We start from the raw sequence: 18,885 nt of genomic DNA on the forward strand, positions 1-18,885 counted from the left end.
TGAGTTACTTTGCCTGGACTAGTATTGCTACGTCACCTAATGTGGGTGGGAGAGGTTGTCAATTAAGAGCAGGCAGGTGTATAGGCACCTGGGGTCCTCATGCCGGCAGCCATTCACTGTAGCTAGCTGCTAACCAAGCGGCAACATTCTAATCTGAAAAATGAAGCCTACCCGGAAGTGCGAAAAACTGCAATACATCGAAAATCCGCTAGGGACAGGTCCCAAAAGGGAGCAAATGTCCATACACCCCCATGTTAAAATGTCCGTTTTCACAGCATAAATTCATGTTTTTACAGGTTGGTCCCATGGACTTTTATTGTATTTTTCGATAGGTTCCGAGTGCCTGACAACTGTGAGGGGGGTTAATTTTTTTCTAACTCGTTAGTTTAGATCGTATTTAGATATAAAATGTATGACAAATAAGGGCGCGATTCACAGCTTGATTGACAGCTGACAACGAGCATAGGCTGCGCCGAGTGGAATTCCTGAAATTTGACGTCTCGGCCATGATCTGACACAACACATCATACCTGTAAGTTATCCTTTCTGAACATTTGTATTGCAATATGGCGCCGCCCATACCCCCCATAAACGGCCTCAAAACCGTTCTTCAGAAGTCTATGGGTGACGTCACAGACGCTTTGTCCATATTTTTTACAGTCTATGCTGCTAACGCGTTGGAGTGCAGCAGTGTTCCGCGGTGCTGTTTGTAGCGCAAGCGTTCAGTGACCCTGGTGAATGCGTGAAGCGCCGGAACACTGTCTACTCACCCAATCGCTAGACTGCAAAAAGAGGCTACAGCCAATCCGACTGTCGGCTGCTGTTCTCTTGAATGTGTTTGAATGTGTATGTATGTGCAGGTGCTGCTTTTTAGACACTTTTTCGTTTTGTTTATTGATTTATTTATTTTTATTTTTATTTTACCACTAGCCGGCGGGCTGTAAGAGATTTGTGTTAGTGAACTGATTGTGACCACTGGCTAGCGGTTTCTTCTTTGTGTTTGTCTTCCCCCCTTCCCTATTAATAGCCTCGTGTGGATTGGGCCCATAGGATAGATTAGCCCACCGGGTTGTAGCTTGGTTTCCTTAGAGTGTTTCACCCATTTGGAACCGATGTGTGCAGTGTAATGCTGTGAAGTGTGCATCTTTTGTAATAGCTCAAAGAGCATGGTTGCCGTGGTGTGTAAGCTGAGTTTGTAGTGTTCGTTCTACTCTAAAGTGGTGTGCCTTAGCTCACGTGTGGTATCGAAACCTAGGCCTGGTTAAGCTTATATTCCGGTGGCCCACCCAACTATGGCTTATCCCTATGTTAAATGATGGATTTGTGTGTTATTTATTGACAACCTAAAGCGACTCATTTTTAACTAAGATAAAATAAAGATTGTATCTTTTTACTTCGCTAAACCAAGCCTGTGCGTGCTTCTTTATAAAATAGAGTCCCCTTGCTCTCACCAGTCTTGTCCAAGGGGTGGCGTAGTCAGCACTGCCATCGCCCCTCCAGGGGGCAACAGTAGTAAGAACTACAGACAATCTGCATTAACACAGTTTTAGGTATTAGTGGGCCACAGCTGATTTGCAGCAACTATTTCAGCAAGTATAACGTGCGTAATAACTTGAGTTAGCCTGTTAGCTGGAATATAAAACACAAAACTACGTATTTTGAACACCCAGTAGAAAATATATACATAAATAATTATTCATACTTACAGGTTGTGATTATGAGGAGCAAGTTGGTCCAAATAAACTGAGTACTGAACTATTTCAAGAGCAAGTATTTTCCGATTCCAGTTAGGGTACCGCTTTCAACTCCGAGATTTGAGAAGCGGGCATCAGTAAAATGTTTGTGGGCAGAGACAATGTACAACATAGGCGGGCATTATGTACATTTCTTTTCTAGTGACATAGAAGCGTCACGCAGTGAGATTCGAATTAAAAACAACTTGTTAAGGCAGTGGCATAGCAAGTTGTAACTAATTAGTCCCAGGCCCATATGCAATTTTTTTACAGGCCAACCTAACCCCGCCCTCCAAGTACATCGAAGAGACAGAGACGTTCACTGTAGCGCATAAAAAATAAAATAAAAATAAAAAACGATACCATAAAAAACACACTCAACCCAACATCTTTTCACAACCAGAACGGAACTAAAATAACCAAGGCTCAGCAAATGTCAATAATAAACTACTGCATGCAAACACAAACGATCTTGGCACAGCGGACCAAATTGTAAAAACTACTCACTCATTTTAGTTGCATTCTTCGGGCCTTTCTTTCGGCAAATTCATCCATGATGTCCTTGGTGTTTACTTCATGGCTTCGTGCATTCTCAATGGAAAGTTGGTGCTCCGCAAATATGTTTTTATTAGCTTCAGTTTTGAAAATGAGCGCTCCGCCCGTTTTATTTTTATTTTTCTTTGGCGTGGCAATGCAGCGTTTGCTCGTAGTATTGCGTCATTAAACGAATGACAGCGTAGTTCTATGGCAGCCGCGCGCGGGGTGCAAAAAAGAACAAATGCACACAATTATTAATTATTAAATTACAGAGAAACAAGAAATGACTGCACATGACATGCATAAAATATATATATATATATATATATATATATATATATATTCGTTGTAATTAAAAGGTCCCCCTCGGCTAGCCCCCAATCGGCCCAGTCCCAATACCCTGCATTCTGAGTCGATTCTTTCTTTGTTTTGGGAGACATTATAACTTCATTTATCGTGCATTTTCGACTTTACAACTTTTACATTCACAAACAGCTGTATTACACATTGTATGAAAGGGAATATTCGGAAAAAAACAAACATAGGCTAATAGGGGCACTTTTCTTTAAGTTAAAAAGAACAGCATTTATTTAAAACAGAAATATTTTGTAACATTATAAATGTCTTTACTGTAGCTTTTGATCAATTTAATGCATCCTTGCTGAATATAAGAATTCATTTTGTTAAATTTCATTTTGCTGAATGTAACAACTTGAACATATTAGTCCTACAGGGACATTTGCAGTGAATTTGCAACTTTGTGTTCCACAGAAGAATGTAAAGAAAGAGCAACTATAGAAACTATTCGCGATAGGGTTAGTGCACCGCTACACCACAACACCAATCCCTCCAATCATTGTTTTCATCCCAGAAGTCACAGGATCCTGCCTGTACAATCAACACTTTCCTGAACAGTAGAAGCGGTACATCAATTTTCCAATGCCCGCGGCAGCTGTGGTATGAACAAGCACTTTTGTAATACAGCACAAGCGATGGGAATATTCCTGTCCCAGAATCTAACATTAAAACAAACAAGCAGAACACAGGGAAAACCTCTGACTAGTTCCCAAGTGAGGTTTAGACCTCACACATGTAAATGACCAGATTCAGGAACAGTGCTATCCTGAGGCTATGACTCCACCAGGCATTATGAAATGACTGACACAAAAACACATTATACACATTTTACTTGTTATTTAGCTGCTAGTTGCCAAACTTTTTTGAATGTTAATAGATTAAAATAATTAATTGTGATTTAATTAAATATTAGCATTTTAAATTATTTTAATATAATTTACTTTGAATAAGCTATAGTCATCTTGCGCCCCCCAAGGAGCCCCTCTGCTTTAGATCATTTAAATAATTATAGATTTAAATAACTACTGACAGCTATTTAAACCCCATGTTCTGTTATCGCATGTTTTAATGAGAGACACCAATGCTATGTTATTATTTTTCTAAAATATAACATTTATTTTCCTTCCAAGTTATTTTAATGTGTTGCTCTTATTGAATCTTTATTTATTTCTTTAAGCTTTTATAACTAGAAGCTTTAATCCTCTGTTGTATCACAAATTAGACATGCACTCAGTTGACTTGCATCAAATTCTTGACAGAAAACCTAAAAAAACTGACCCATAATGCACTTTCACAGTCTTATTGTGGACGAATAAACGATTTTCCTTTCAGCTAATGGCATGAAGCTCTTTTACTTTTAACCCCTTCTCTTCCACATTCTGGTATACAACAGGGCACTTTTTTTTTTTCATTGAAAATTCTGTTTAACTCCAATAGCATTTCAGTCAAAACAACACTCAACACTGTCAACACTGACTAAAGAGAGATGAAAAAAGTGTTGGGAAACCTGTTTGAAAACAGACATTTTTTCCAGTTCTAGTTGGTGATGGTCCAGAAATCTACACTTCAGCCTTTTATTTGACATATTTTGTACTCAGTAGCAAAAGTGGTTACACTTTATTTTAACCCTTAAATGCATGAATGTTTTGCCAATCATTATTACATATTCAGGTCTTTATCTTCTTCACCAGATGTAACACCAATATTTGATTGCTTTCAGTATTTTCTCTTGCAGTAAATTGCTGAACCATTTAAAATGTTGCTGATGATACTTCCTATTCTTTTGTTTTCTGCCTGCGGTAACTACGAGTGAAACACTTCATCATTGTGTATCAGACATTTCCACCTTGTGGAATAAAGGTGAATTGCACTTATTCAGTCATCAAAGATTCAATTATTGTTGTGCAGAAAACATATCTTTACACTGTAACAAAAATTACAAAAATTAATATGAAAACAGGCATTCATTTATATATATTTTTTCCCTTGTTATATTGTTTATAATGAATTGATTGAGGGATACTAAGAAGGTTGATGTCTAACTTTAAAATGAATGAGGATGTGGGTATGCGTTTAAGGGTTAATGTCCATGTTACAGTGTAATTACACATTTAAGTACTGAGTAATAGTAATTAACTACATACTTTAGGGTTAGGGTATGATTAATTGTGCCTGATTTATAGTTATCTCTATAACGTGTAACAAGGGCACAATCAAATGAAATTGTGTCATTTTGTTAATTTGTGCACTAAACACATCAATATAAATGAGTTCCACTGTGCTTCAAAGAATCTTTAATCATAAAATGGTAGTAATTGTGTCCATATATACACCAGCTTGACCCTGTAATTAACCTCACCATGTGCTCTGTCTTAGCATAATCATGCATCCAGCTGTGAGGGGCGTTTAACATTCATGTTTTCTCTGAAACAAATAGACCAAAGCCTTTCGATGTCAAGGCAATATGTTTCAATAGTATTGTGGGCCCATGCCAAGCCAGTTCCTCCGGGTAAGACACCATTCACAATGGATCATCTCTCTTTTTAACACTATTAAAATATAAATGAACGTCCATTGTGCCAAACAGCACTATCAGCCTTTGCTGTTGCTCAGGTAACCAAGGTGATGATTGTGGCACCATGTTTTCTGAATATTCTTGTAATGCTGAATATATTCTGACATGCTTTCCTCATGCTCACAGAATCTAAAGTAAGACCGGCCTCGGGCATTAGACACACTGAAATGAAATCAGAAATGGTTGGAAAATTTCATTTCTGCATCCAGATTTTTCCTTCAGAGAAATGGCAACTCCTACGGCAGACCCCAAAACTGGAATATCTGGAATATCAACTGAAACAGGCCCAGTCAAATCATATCGGCACAGCACTGACAGGGCCATATTCTGTGCCAGGAACAGTCGTGGGTATCCAGCCTCTCTCTCCAACCAATCTAGTAGGGTGAATGAAAGGGGCAACAGTCACTAATTATGAGCACAGACCGATTTTTAAAAGTACATGAAACTGTGCGAGAGCCTGGGGTGTGAGGCCACACAGCTCAAGATTTTTGTTGGAGAAAATTAAGAAGTCATGGCCTAGGGGTTTCCTTGCTTTCAAGTCAAATTGTTGAGTTCTCTCTCACTCCCAGAATTTATGAACCTACCCTAGTAATAAATTGATTTGGAATGCTTACCAACACCATAAATGATAGTTATAAAAGCCAAATGAAGAACTGGGCTTTTGGCAGAGGATACAGATGTTGCATTGAGGGATTTATGAAACGATCAAAAGATCACACAAATAGTCTTTGTCTGCTACTACATATACACTACGTTGAGATTTTTGAAAATTATTATTTATTTGAAAGAAATTAATAGTTTTATTCAGCACTGATGCATTAAATTGACCAAAGTGACAGTAAAGATTTATAATGTTACAAAAATAATCATTTAAAATAAACACTGTTCATTTGAATTAAATATTACAAAAATTAACAAAAATATAACCAGCATAACAGTTTTCAACATTGATAATAATCAGAAATATTTCTTGAGCAGCAAATCAGCATATTAGAATGATTTCTGAAGGATCATGTGACACTGAAGACTGGAGTAATGATGCTGAAAATTACCGTCACAGGCATAAATTACATTTGATAATTGTATATTCAAATAGAAAAGTTATTTTAAATTGTAATTCTATTTCACAATATTTTAGTTTTGGTCAAATAAATGCAGCTTTAGTGAGCATAAGAGTCTTTTCAAAAACATAAAAAATCTTTCAACTTTAAACTTTTGAAAGAGAGTGTACTTTTAACTGAAACTTTAATGCAGATATTCTGAGTTGTGAAGAAGAAACCTCTTTTGCAAGTACTGAAGTATCATCTGTGAATCACAGACCACACCATACAGTGGACATTCATTTATAATACGCGTGTATACATATGCTTGCTTACTGTTTTTGCTTGCAGGATAATCCAACCTGGGGTTAGGCGCATGGGGTTACGTTTCATGGATTATACTTTGTGGTAATCGAATCTGTAACCTTTCAGTCACCAGCCCTGAGCCATTACTCCATTTCACACTTCCAGGGCTCTTCCAAACTGTATAAACTCAGGCTGGGGTGTCAAATCCACTTATTATATCATTTGTGTTCGCACACAGCGTTTTGTGACATTCACAAGAGTTAGAGTTGATCCACTTCTGATGAGACGCCCAGTTGTAGGCAAAAGAAAAGAAAAAGAAAAACTTTGGATAACCTCGATTTCCCTCTATATGGCTGCTGAAACATACCCCCTGGCGATGTAAGAAAAATATGATGACTTGTGCTTCAGAGTCACCACAGAGGATTGATTGATGAGAAAAAAAAAGACAAGAAAAGCTCTTTGACAAGGCCCCCCATTGACCAAGGCAATATTGGAAGGCTCCCCATGTAGACTATATTTCCTCTGTACTTCTTTAATGATGACAAATGTGCCTTTTTCATCCTTTTTATGAACAGAAACTAAGAGTGACAATAGATTAAAATAACCACTATTTCAGACGTTTACATCGATATTTTAGCTGTTTTTTAATTTATTTATTAAATTATTCAAATAATTATACTATATTAAAATAATTGTAGTAATTCATATATTGATATTTTCCCTTTGAATTGTTTTAATGTGTTGCCTGTCCCAATCAAAAACTGTCAGATTATTTATTTAATCTTTTATAAGTGATTGAAACTTTATGCACTTTTCAGATATCTGACTATTATGCATTCTAATCAGGTCTTAAAAAGCCCCAGGGGTCCCCAAACAGAACATGAGGATTAAATTGGTTTTAAACAAGGTAAAGCATGTCACCCTTAATAGATTAAAACAGTTGTCACAATATTCTAATCATCCCAGATCATCTGAGGGCGAGGTGTGCGTGTTTGTGCGTCCTGACGCACTGTGCTGTTCTGCGCACGGCGCCATCAGATCCGCTCAGAACGCATAAGCACCCGGTCTGGACTGCCAGGACTTTCAGCTGAGCAGAAGCACAGTCGCATCTCTTCATCAACGAGGAATTTCTACTTAACATACACAAGTTCTACAAGCATGCATAAGAAATAGAGGATTATATCGTGATGAGGAATGGTTTTGAGATTCTTTAAGAGGCACCACTGCGGGAGGCTGGAGAATCATCGGCTTGACAGTGAACAGATTTCCACGAGATTCCCACGGAGCTCTTGAGAACGAAATGAACAACCCGCCGCTGTGATCGTGCACATGGAGAGTGCGATCCAAGGCGCGTGAACGCACGCACGGCGCTTTGGACACTTTGGACACATTTCTTACTGGATACCTCAGAAACCTTCGTCTGCAGCTACAGTTCCATTTTAATTGATCTGTTTATAGTTTGCATTATTTATTTATTTTCACCGAAACACTAACAGACACATACATTATGTTGAACTAAGCTGTTTTTGAAACACCTCATAGGTGAGTTCGCATGCATGTTTGGCTACAATAACTTTTCCGTTTAAGTTTCACGGAAAAGCTTTCTTGATAAATGTCTTGCATCCACATGTTTAAGTCAATGCATGCATGTGCTGCAGAATTTTGGGAGGGGAGCCTATTTAATTACCTTTTTAATTATTATTATTTATTTAAAAATGAGATTCGGATTTTGACCTTAACTTAATGAGATAGGCTATATGATTATCTATAGTGAAATAGGCTAATATAACAGAAGTGATGTGGTGATATTGGAGTTCTGGTTATGCAGTTAAAATAATTTACGCATGTAATTAGCCTATTATTGTTTTTGTAATTTGTGCTAAAATGTGCATCAACTTTCAGGGGACTTTCGGACAGTGCAGTATAGTAAAACATCATTTTGTTCCTTTGGTTTATTGGTTTATTTTAGCGAAAGACCCGGAATAACTTTTCCATTAAACACAGAAAAGCACTCTTGATAATGTCTTGCATCCACCTGTGCATGCGGATGCATGTGCTGCAGAATTTGGGAGGGGAGCCTGTTTATTATGTTTCAGTGGGCTTTTTTTTCAGATTCGGATTCTCTTATTATAGCCTACCTGAACTAAATGAGATTTTTTTAATGTTTACAGCAGATTGTCAAATGAAACATAACACATAGGCTACTTACGGGGATTTTGCGTTTCGGCTATGCAGATAATAATAATAAAAATATATATATATATGCATGCATAGTAATGAAATGTGTGGTGAAATAGAGATGTAACTTTGAGAGACTTTTGGACAGTGCTCCCATATGACGAAACATTATCGTTGTCATCTAGCTTTTTTTTTTTTTCATCAGAGACGCTGGGGTGCTGATAAATGTGCGATATCTATCTGTGTTTTTTTTCAGTGTCCGTACTGCACTGACAGCTTCCTTGGTCTCCATCCTTCTTCCGAGTTGTAGGATGCAGCAGGAATGATCCCGGTCCAGCGCGTTAAAGCTCAGCCTCAGCTGTGGCACGTGAGCGCGGAAGCTCCTCCATGGCTCTGGATGGTCCCGAACACCTCCAGACTGTGTAGGGTGGGTTCTGCTCCTCCGGTGCTCATCTCCTCTCGCCCTCCTCCGGTGATTCAGGCAGTCTCGGGATGGCAGATGTCCTGCGATCCGTTTGTGCCTGTGATGCGCGCTCCCGCCGCGGAACCCGCGACCATCAGTCAGTTCAGTCTGCCCAGTGTTCAGGTAACAGGGTTTTGCATGCAAATAACAAAGCCCAATTTCCTCTACTGAACGTACAGAGTTTAAAACGGCTATTTAATGAATGAATAAATGCATTTGTTTATTATCCGGTAGTATTATTATATACAAGGACCTCCTTCAGCTGAGTCTTGGTTCATCTGAGGGTTTCTTCTTATATATTTTAGGGAGATTTGGAATACCAAACAGCAATAATAACTATGATATTACAGATAGCAGTAGATGTAGAGCAACCATAGAAAACTCTATGTTTAGTCCCCCATGCAGGTTTTGGGAGACAATTGTTACTTTTCCAAGACCCACTATAGGCATATGCCTTCTATTATTTGGAATGTATGGAATGAAACATTTGTGTTTAGTTTGTCAAATCAAGTGGCTTCTCTTAGTGGCGTCTTTTTAATATGAAATTTGTGTTGCTCATGCAACATTTTTTTTAGGACAGTTAATAAGATAATAAGATGATTATGCCATTAATTCATGTTCTGAAAAGTAATGAAATTCTTACTGGAAATTTTATTTGAACGTAATATTTAGATTGGCTACATTACTGTTGGACTTATCACCTATCACCCTGTTGATTATTTGTATGAGTGAATAATTTGTGTATGTGTTATTGAAATTGCAATAGAGCAAATATTGCATGTTCTTTCATAAAAGGCATTAAGACCTCACCTTGATCCATTAAGTACTCCGTGGCTTGACAAGTGCCATTTTATTTTCTGCATTGACGTATTTGCTATTGAAACAGGAAGCTCATGGGCTCGTGCTTAGAATCCTTTAGTTTGCATCACACCAGTGAATAATGATTTACTTCTTGCTTTTGTGATGTTAGAGAGAGGAACATTCTCATTCTAGGGACAGCCCTGTGAAAAAGATGAATATTTTTAAATATTACATGAGTATATTTTGTGAACTTGTAGGAGAACACTAGCATTTAGATGATCTCAAAAGGAAACAGACATAGACTAAAATCTAAAATACTAAAATATTTATTTATTTTTATTATTATTTTGTTTATTTGAATGGTTTTCCTTTTGGCCAAAGGTCAGAGGTCATCACCACAAATTATAGTGTGAATGTGGTTGAATAATATTTCCTTTTTCTGTGTCAAAACAGATTAGACATTGATCTTACGGTCATTTGTGTATTGAAATCTTCAGCTATATGCTGACTGACTCTGCAGTAAATGTAAAAAAAAATATATTGTAAATCAGAGATTTAATTGAGTTTTAAATGATTAGTACAAAAAGAAAAGGCAAATGCATTATGCACATGCATAATTACGTTTATTATTATTTATTTATTGCATTATTACAAGCGAGTGTCTGTCTTAGTTAATTATATTATAAGACCAATAAAGGTCTTGATTAAATCTTGAAACGGTTATAGTTAACTCGCAGCTGCTTGAATATGTCTAATAATATGGACAGGAAGGATTTAGATGTGCAGGACACGATTCGATGTTGATAACGTTTTATCAGCATCCCTTTTGGTGAACTGTTAAAGCTGAAAATCAAAATTCTGTGCATCATCTCCCTTCAGTTCCTCTGTATTACCACTAGAGGCGCTGTGTTCAGGATGACCCTCACATCCGCAGCTGAATCCCCCTCACGACTCAAACTCGGCTTGACATTTAATCTGTGTGCCGGGCAGAGGCATGGTCACCACTACTTCACATCCCCAGCGTTAAGAAATTTGTGCTTTCTCATTATTAAAGGGCTGTTCAGAGGAGGTGGCAAACATTCCCTCAATAGCACTGTACTGAAACCAGAGAGAAAGAGAGAGAGAGAGAGACAGTGGGAGCCAAGAGTATATTATTTAAACAGAGACTCTGAGTTGCAGACAGCCTTCAGAAGTCTTTGATTGACTGCTACTGCAGAAAGGCATTGACGCATAGCAGAGCATAATAGAATGGGACGTTATCCTGAATGCAGAAGATACAGAGGCAGCATAATCTGCAGAGAATTTAACATGAAATTACTGTATGTCCACAACCAAGCTTCTTTTTTGTAATATGATCATATGTTCTTCTAAGATCCACTAACATGAGGTGCAGTGGTTTGCACCATATTATTTTCACATAAGTGTGGATGTGGCCATTTGTAATGTGAATGTGTTTGGCTTCCGGTATAATCCGCTTCCTGTTATTTTTAGCTCTACAAAATTAATTAATTTTGCTGCTTGATATTGCAAACTGGTATTTCTTACCACATTATTTTAATGTATTGTCGCAATTATAAACACACGGGTCTGTAGCGCAAACTATTTTACTGTTTACTGCACTTTGTTGTTCTTCTCGTTATTTCCCTATAGTGGCTAATGAATCGTCAGAGAATCGGCACATTCAAAGAAAACTTCCGCATTGAAAAATAAAGTGGATAGTTTCTCTGGATTTATTGATTGAGAGGACATTGATATGGCCGTGATTGAGGCCGTCATTTTAAAGTGTAGTAATTAAACCTTCACTGGTCCAGAAAAGTCTGCTGTCATCAACTTTATGAGGAAAAACATTGATGGTTTTTGTTGACACTTGGGATTTTTATAATTTATTCTGTTGTAGTTGGTGAAATTGGTGAAGAACAGCAGGTGTCATGCCAAAAATATTTTTTTCCACAGAATACCATAACTTTTCCATAAATCTCCAAAGTCCCTGCAACCAAAATTATTTCTTGACAGCTTTTAGAGAATCCCTGTTAGGTCTTTTATGATTCAGTTATGATCTTTTCAATAAGATGGATCTGAAAGATCTCAGTGGTAATCTGTACTTCTCTTCTGTCTATCCCAGTGGGAGATGCCATCCAGGCCTCATGTGTTGGGTTACCAGCCTTCTGCAAGTGTGGATCTACTTCCAGTGTTTCCTCACGTATACCGGACTGTCCTGCCTCCACACTATGGAAAGGGCTGGGTGGAGAAACGTGTGCCTGACTACAAGGTAAAGGATGCATTCACTGTAATTGATCATATTTGGTTTTGGGGAATGAACATCTGTCCATCCGTCCATCCGTCCATCCGTCCATCCATCCATCCGTCAATCTATCCATCCGTCAATCCATCCATCCGTCAATCTGTCCATCCATCCATCCATCCATCCATCCATCAGTCAATCTGTCAATCTGTCCATCCATCCGTCCATCCGTCTGTCCATCCATCCATCCATCCATCCATCCGTCCTTCTGTCCATCCGTCCATCCATCCATCCATCCGTCCATCCGTTTGTCCATCCATCCATCCATCCATCCATCCATCCATCCATCCATCATCCATCCATCCATCCATCCGTCAATCTGTCCATCCATCATCCATCCATCCATCCATCCATCCGTCAATCTGTCCATCCATCATCCATCCATCCGTCAATCTGTCCGTCCATCCATCCATCCATCCATCCATCCATCCATCCATCCATCCATCCATCCATCCATCCATCCATCCATCCATCCATCATATTTGGTTTTGGGGAATGAACATCTGTCCATCCGTCCATCCATCCATCCGTCAATCTGTCCATCCATCCATCCGTCCATCCGTCAATCTGTCCATCCATCATCCATCCATCCATCCATCCATCCATCAGTCAATCTGTCCATCCATCCATCCATCCGTCCATCCGTTTGTCCATCCATCCATCCATCTAGCACAAAACCTCATATCCGCTTGTGGGTGTGAACAACTGTTCTTTGTGAAACTTTCAGTTTTTTGCCATTCTGTAACTGCACAGGATTTCTGATTTCTCATTTGCAGTTTTATCTTAACAACAACACTTTGGCTCTTGAAACCACCTGGATCAGTCCAGAGGAAATGGGAATTTTCCAGCGTCAGGAAAAACCACTGATGAGGACGAATCAAACAGCGTTGAGCATATGTAGGCCAGCTGCAGCCTCCAGGAATATCCACACTCTTCTTTTGACACCTAGGCGTGTGTCAGGTAGGAGGTTTCACCCATTTTTCCTACCTTTGTGATTCTGGCTTGCAGTTTGGCTAAAATTCATCAGAGGGATTTTTTTTTTTTATAATGAAGCTTTCTGTTTTCTATTTGCTCCCTAGGCTATTTCACTTTCTGCTTCTAGTTTCTTTTTAAACAGTTTTTCCTTTGTAATGTTAATCTTCTTATTTAACTTGATGGAACAATATTGGAGGATTGTCAACTGAGATTTTACGGAGCGAAAACCGAAGAGAGGCTGTCACTCTGTTTTTGTGTTTATGTGTGGGAAGAGAGGCGGGTTGATTTGTGCTTATGAAATGAAACTAAACTTACTTCAAATTTCAGCTCATTTTCAATCATGGTGTGGTTTAATCAACTAGAGCATGCAGAGAAGACTGCTTAAGAGTGTGTAATGAAGACCCATAATGAGTATGCAGTAGAAAACGAATTATGCCATTTGATTCTGGTAACTTGACAAATGTATACGACAATCTGTATACTACGCATCTTAGGGTGATTACTGTTTTGCAATATATTTTGAACTCTGTACCTTTTAAAAAGTTAATGCACGTGTTTAAACTGGTGTTTATCTATAAAGGAGTATAGAAGCCCAATATGTATCCCTCTAACACATTTCTTGAAACCAATCACTCACTTTCTCAAAACCTTAAACATAAAACCAAATTTTTAAACCACATTCACAGAACCTCTGACTCTTCTGGCAAAAATCAAACAATTGCCTCAAAACCATTTTATCTGTGCTCAAAATCAAAGAATGCTCTTAGATCATACACACAGCGAGTCAAAATTATAAACTCTACAGATCATTCATTAGACACTACATCAAAAAATGGAGACCACAGAATTCAATGCAATTACGTAAGTAATGACAACAGTAGTAGGTAAATAAATTGTATGAATCCACTGCAAGTATAGTATTGTACTGAATATTGAATAGTAGGCCTATCAAATGTCTGTATATTCACCACTTGCATAATGTGAAAATACAGTGACCCAACTGCAAAAGCCAAAAAGGTTACAGTAAAAAAAAACCTCTAACTGAAAAGCATGTTACAGTAAAGTACACTAAGAAGAGTTGTGCAACTGCAAAATCAAGGTCAGTGAGAGAGATTTTAAAGCTTCAGCATCATGTCTTCATGTTGGTCCGGCCGGAGGAGTTTCTCCAAATCACAGATAATGTGAATCTCTGCAGGCAAAGGGAAAAACCCTAAAGCAGATCCAGCCTTGACAACATTCTCCACACCTTGATCTTCCTTGTCCTCTTCCTCCTTGTACACATACTTTTCCTTCTCTCCCTCTTATATTGTTTCCATCCATTGTTGGTATCAACAGTCAGTGCAACATTTTGAGTACATTTTGGGACTCTGAACTGACTTGTATTATGTGCAGTTGGTTTGGTCACATCATTAGAAATAAGTGTGAACAGTTTTGAGTCGTTTTGTGTAAACAATGACAACTGTGTTGCAGTTGTGTTTAACTTTCGCCTACCTGTGTTTAGCATTTCGAAACATAAGCGCATCACAGTGCAAAATGTGTTTTAGTGAGTGAGAATGTGTTTAGAGTTTTGAAAAAAGAGAAAAAAGATTTTCAAACAGTGTTTTAACCTGAACTTGTTTAACGTTTTACAGAGTGATTTATTCGTCAAATTGATTTAGACTATTGAGAATTTGGTTCAGAGAATGGGGTTTAGTGTTTTAGCAATTCAGAAAAACTGTATTATGCATTATAAATAAGTATTTTTATTAAATCTTCAGAGGGCACTTTTTTTGTATAGCAGAGTTTGGCAAAAAAATACACGTACACATGATTTAATACATTTATTTAAAAAAGGGCAAGAAAAACAAGCTGGAAATAAAGAGCTAAAGTGATGGATTGACAGTGAGTTTACTTGAGGACAGCAACTTGAAGTTCATTTAGGATTTTTAACAATGTTTTTAAAATTTAAGTTGCTGTGTGTGTGTGTGTGTGTGTGTGTGAGAGAGAGAGAGAGAGAGAGAGAGAGAGAGAGAGAGAGAGAGAGAGAGAGAGAGAGAGAGAGAGAGAGAGAGAGAGAGAGAGAGAGAGAGAGAGAGAGAGAGAGAGAGAGAGAGTTTTATTTTTAAGAGCGCAAGATGCATTAAAGACACATAGAAAACCAAAGTGGTTGTAAAACAAGATTGTTTACTTACAATACGTTTACACCACATACTTTGCTCCTTGCAAAGTTTACATTGGCATACAGTATACAGAAGTCTGAAAGTTTCGGGATTAAACATGAGTGATCAGTTGTGTGGGAATAGTATCAGATCTATTTATCTAAACCCTTATGCTCAAAATAATTAATTAGTTTGAGTTGGGCAAACTTAAATTAAACAAATTAGTTCAATCAAATGAACTTTTATGAGTATTTAGAATTTTCTTTTTCTTTTGAGTTCACAAAGCTGAAACCTTTTAAGTAATCAGAATTGTTTCACTGTTTTGAGTTGAACTTGTTTCTTTTAATTTAGACAAACTTAAGTTTAAATGAAACTTAATGGGATTTCTATTTCCCATCATGCTTTGCCTTGACTTTCGAAAAGGGAGAGTAAATGCTAAAATTGAGAGTTATATAATGATTTTTGTGCAAAATCAATGTTAACTGGGAGATTTAGTGTTTAATGTTATGTTAATTTAAAATAATTTCTGTTATGTGTGTTTTTTTTATGCGAGTAGAGCATGAGCTTGGTTTGAATACAGGTATATGTTAAATGTGCTAGCTGTATTTAGAAGTTACTATGCTATGCTAATGCTATCAAAGCATTGTGTTATCTATTAGCAAGTTAGCACTTATTGAATTTGCTAGTTAAAACAATAGCTAAGGTTACACTACTAAAAGTTAAAATTACATGATCATTTTGAAGTTTAATGTATGAATGAACTTCTTTAAAGATGCAAACAAATAAAATGCCTGAGTACAAAAATAAAAATCTGCCAGTTCTGCTTACATAAACCTACATTTTTTTTAGTTTTGCCAACTTATTCTGGTTTACAGTGGGCCAAGTGTGAAATGTGCACACCTAGTAATCCAATCGATCAAAACACATGAAGTGACCCCTTAAAATATTCTCCTAAGTTAAATTTACCCGCAGTGAACAAGGTAAATTAAAAACAGACCAGGGATTCAGATAGAGCTGTGCAGTGTATCACATAGCTCTGCATTTAATTCCAAACACTCTTGTCCTCCAGCAGAGACTCAGTGTGCTACACCTGTGCTCTCCCCTGATCATAAGTCTTTAGCTGCAGATGCTTTCAGGTAGGCAGTGATGAATTAGATTGCAGATACACTCATGTGCCGTTCAAAGATTAGTCCTTGAGAGATGAAAAGTTCACTCTGTTGAGGGTTTTCTGTCTTTCAGGCCGCAAAGTCTATAATGAGTGAAAGTGAATGGAATATCTTAGCAGCACAGAGTCTTAACTTGTAAAATTTTGACCTTTGCTTCTACGCTTTTACATCTTTAACACTTCAAGTGTGCTTTAGAATAGAGGGAAGGTTTGAAACATGTTAATAAAGCTAATAGACATTCTGAACATATTGTAAATGTGAATGTAAAACTCTTGAATATTTCTCCCCTGGTATCCTTCAGTTCATCTTGAGAATATAATCTATATTAATATCATCCATCCATCCATCCATCCATCCATCCATCCATCCATCCATCCATCCATCCATCCATCCATCCATCCATCCATCCATCCATCCATCCATCCATCCATCCATCCATCCATCCATCCATCCATCCATCCATCCATCCATCCATCCATCCATCCATCCATCCATCCATCCATCCATCCATCCATCCATCCATCCATCCATCCATCCATCCATCCATCCATCCATCCATCCATCCATCCATCCATCCATCCATCCATCCATCCATCCAGATATAGAAACATAAACAACACTAATTTTAAAAGCCACTAATTTTAAAAACGTACCCATGAAAGTGTCACTTGAAAAGCTCTGGAAATGTCTGTACTGGCAAACTAATATAATTACTGACAAAAAAGATATAATTATTATATATATTGAGCATAAATTTTACATTAGTGCTTTGAGCGTGACTTTAAAGCCTTATATTGCTGTATGTAGGGAGCTCATTTTAGGGAACAGAATTACTGAGTAGTATGTATGTGTTCAGTCCACCCAACTATGTCCATATCCCTTATTTTGTAGATTGTTCTATTTCTAGTTCAAAGGCAAACATAGGCCATGGGAGCATTTATCCTGACAGTACAGTATGTGTTGTGCAGAAGGGGGGTGAGTCATTCTTACATTCGCAATACATTCTGAACAACATATTCTAGTAGGTTTCGGCTAGCAATGAGGTTCTTTCTATAGCTGATGACAGTTGTTAGAGATATACCACCCTGAATAATCTCTCTATGAAGTTCAGACTTTCTCTAGGCGAAACAGTAACCCAGTTTGAGTATCTCCGATATATATACAGTATATAGCATATATCACACATCTATATAGTGAAAAATAGCAGTGTGTAGAGGTTTGGAACAAAAAGAAAGAATTTTAATTTCGCCTGAACTATTGCTTTAAGTATGCACCATATCGGCAATAACATGGCAGACAAGAAATTATTAATCTCTACACGTGAGCAGGTTGTCAAGCTTCGGTCTTGTAGCGTGTGCTTTTCCTTACCCATTGAGGGTTTTTGTGGAATCGAGGTGACAAATATTAAGATGGAAATAACAGATGTGGGTGTGGAAGTGGAGTCTGCTGCCATCTGTCAAATACTTCTATGGTTCGTGGTTGCCTCTGTACGCTTCATAACCCAAAAATCATATCTCTACACCCCGTAACCCAAAAAACACCAGCAGTCTGTTTCTGTGACTGAAAAAAACATTGAGATGAGAGAAAATTACTTGTTTCTCATGCATGTATGCAAATCCGTTGGTTGTGACTGATGTTTTTGTGCTCCTGAGCATCTTATTATTGGGTTAAAAATTGGTGTATATATTTAAAGTTGGATTTATGGTTAATATTACGTTCTTGCATGCTGTTGTGAAGGTCATGAAACGACTTGAATATTTTATGGAACGGAAAGTTCTCTGGAAGTCCTCAAACTATAATTTTACATTCAGGAATAGGCCATCGTGGAGTTTGAAAGGAGCATCAAATGATGTTGGCACCTCAAAACTGTTCTTTAAACATGCAAAACTTTCCTTTTATAACTCTTTTGGGGCATAAAATAAGCATTCACCCCGTCTGTTGCCTGTCTGTTTCTCTAGGCCACAGGCAAGTTGCCTGAGAATTAGAAAGTTGATCTTTGATCTGGAGAATTACAAAATCTACTTGATCTTTGTCTTCACCTTTGATGAGCTTAGCTCGACATAAAGGTGAATGGATCAAACCATTGAACACACCTCTGCGTCAGTTACAAAGTGATAGTTATTCACCCTCGGCACAACAAAGCTTTGGGGAAGAATTGAACTTCAGAAGGTGAGATGTCTGTGTCCGGGAATCAGTTCTGGAGTGGTATTGAGAGTTGTTCTTACAAAGTCCTCCTCACGGGCTTGAGCCGTTGATGAGCGTGAGTCGAGGCAATAATTGGTGCCAGAGGGTGTGTGGCGTTCTCACAATCGAA

At 37.8% G+C, this 18,885-nt stretch overlaps 1 protein-coding gene across 2 annotated transcripts in view; it reads left to right on the forward strand.

The window, feature by feature from the left end:
- Positions 1-7,592: 7,592 nt before the first annotated feature.
- tcerg1l (transcription elongation regulator 1 like) overlaps positions 7,593-18,885 on the forward strand; it is a 70,574-nt gene continuing 59,281 nt past the window's right edge. Inside the window, exons 1-4 of one of the 2 annotated variants that reach the window (XM_084435236.1) lie at positions 7,593-8,090; positions 8,983-9,312; positions 12,113-12,259; positions 13,069-13,252. In XM_084435236.1, coding sequence (XP_084291362.1) covers positions 9,049-9,312; positions 12,113-12,259; positions 13,069-13,252 — 595 coding nt within the window. In that variant the 5' untranslated portion in view covers positions 7,593-8,090; positions 8,983-9,048. Of the gene's footprint in view, positions 8,091-8,939; positions 9,313-12,112; positions 12,260-13,068; positions 13,253-18,885 lie in introns of those variants that run through there. The other variant, XM_084435237.1, reaches the window with a different exon arrangement.

The sequence above is a fragment of the Rutilus rutilus genome, assembly GCF_951802725.1.
Source record: "Rutilus rutilus genome assembly, chromosome: 16".
NCBI lineage: Eukaryota > Metazoa > Chordata > Actinopteri > Cypriniformes > Leuciscidae > Rutilus > Rutilus rutilus.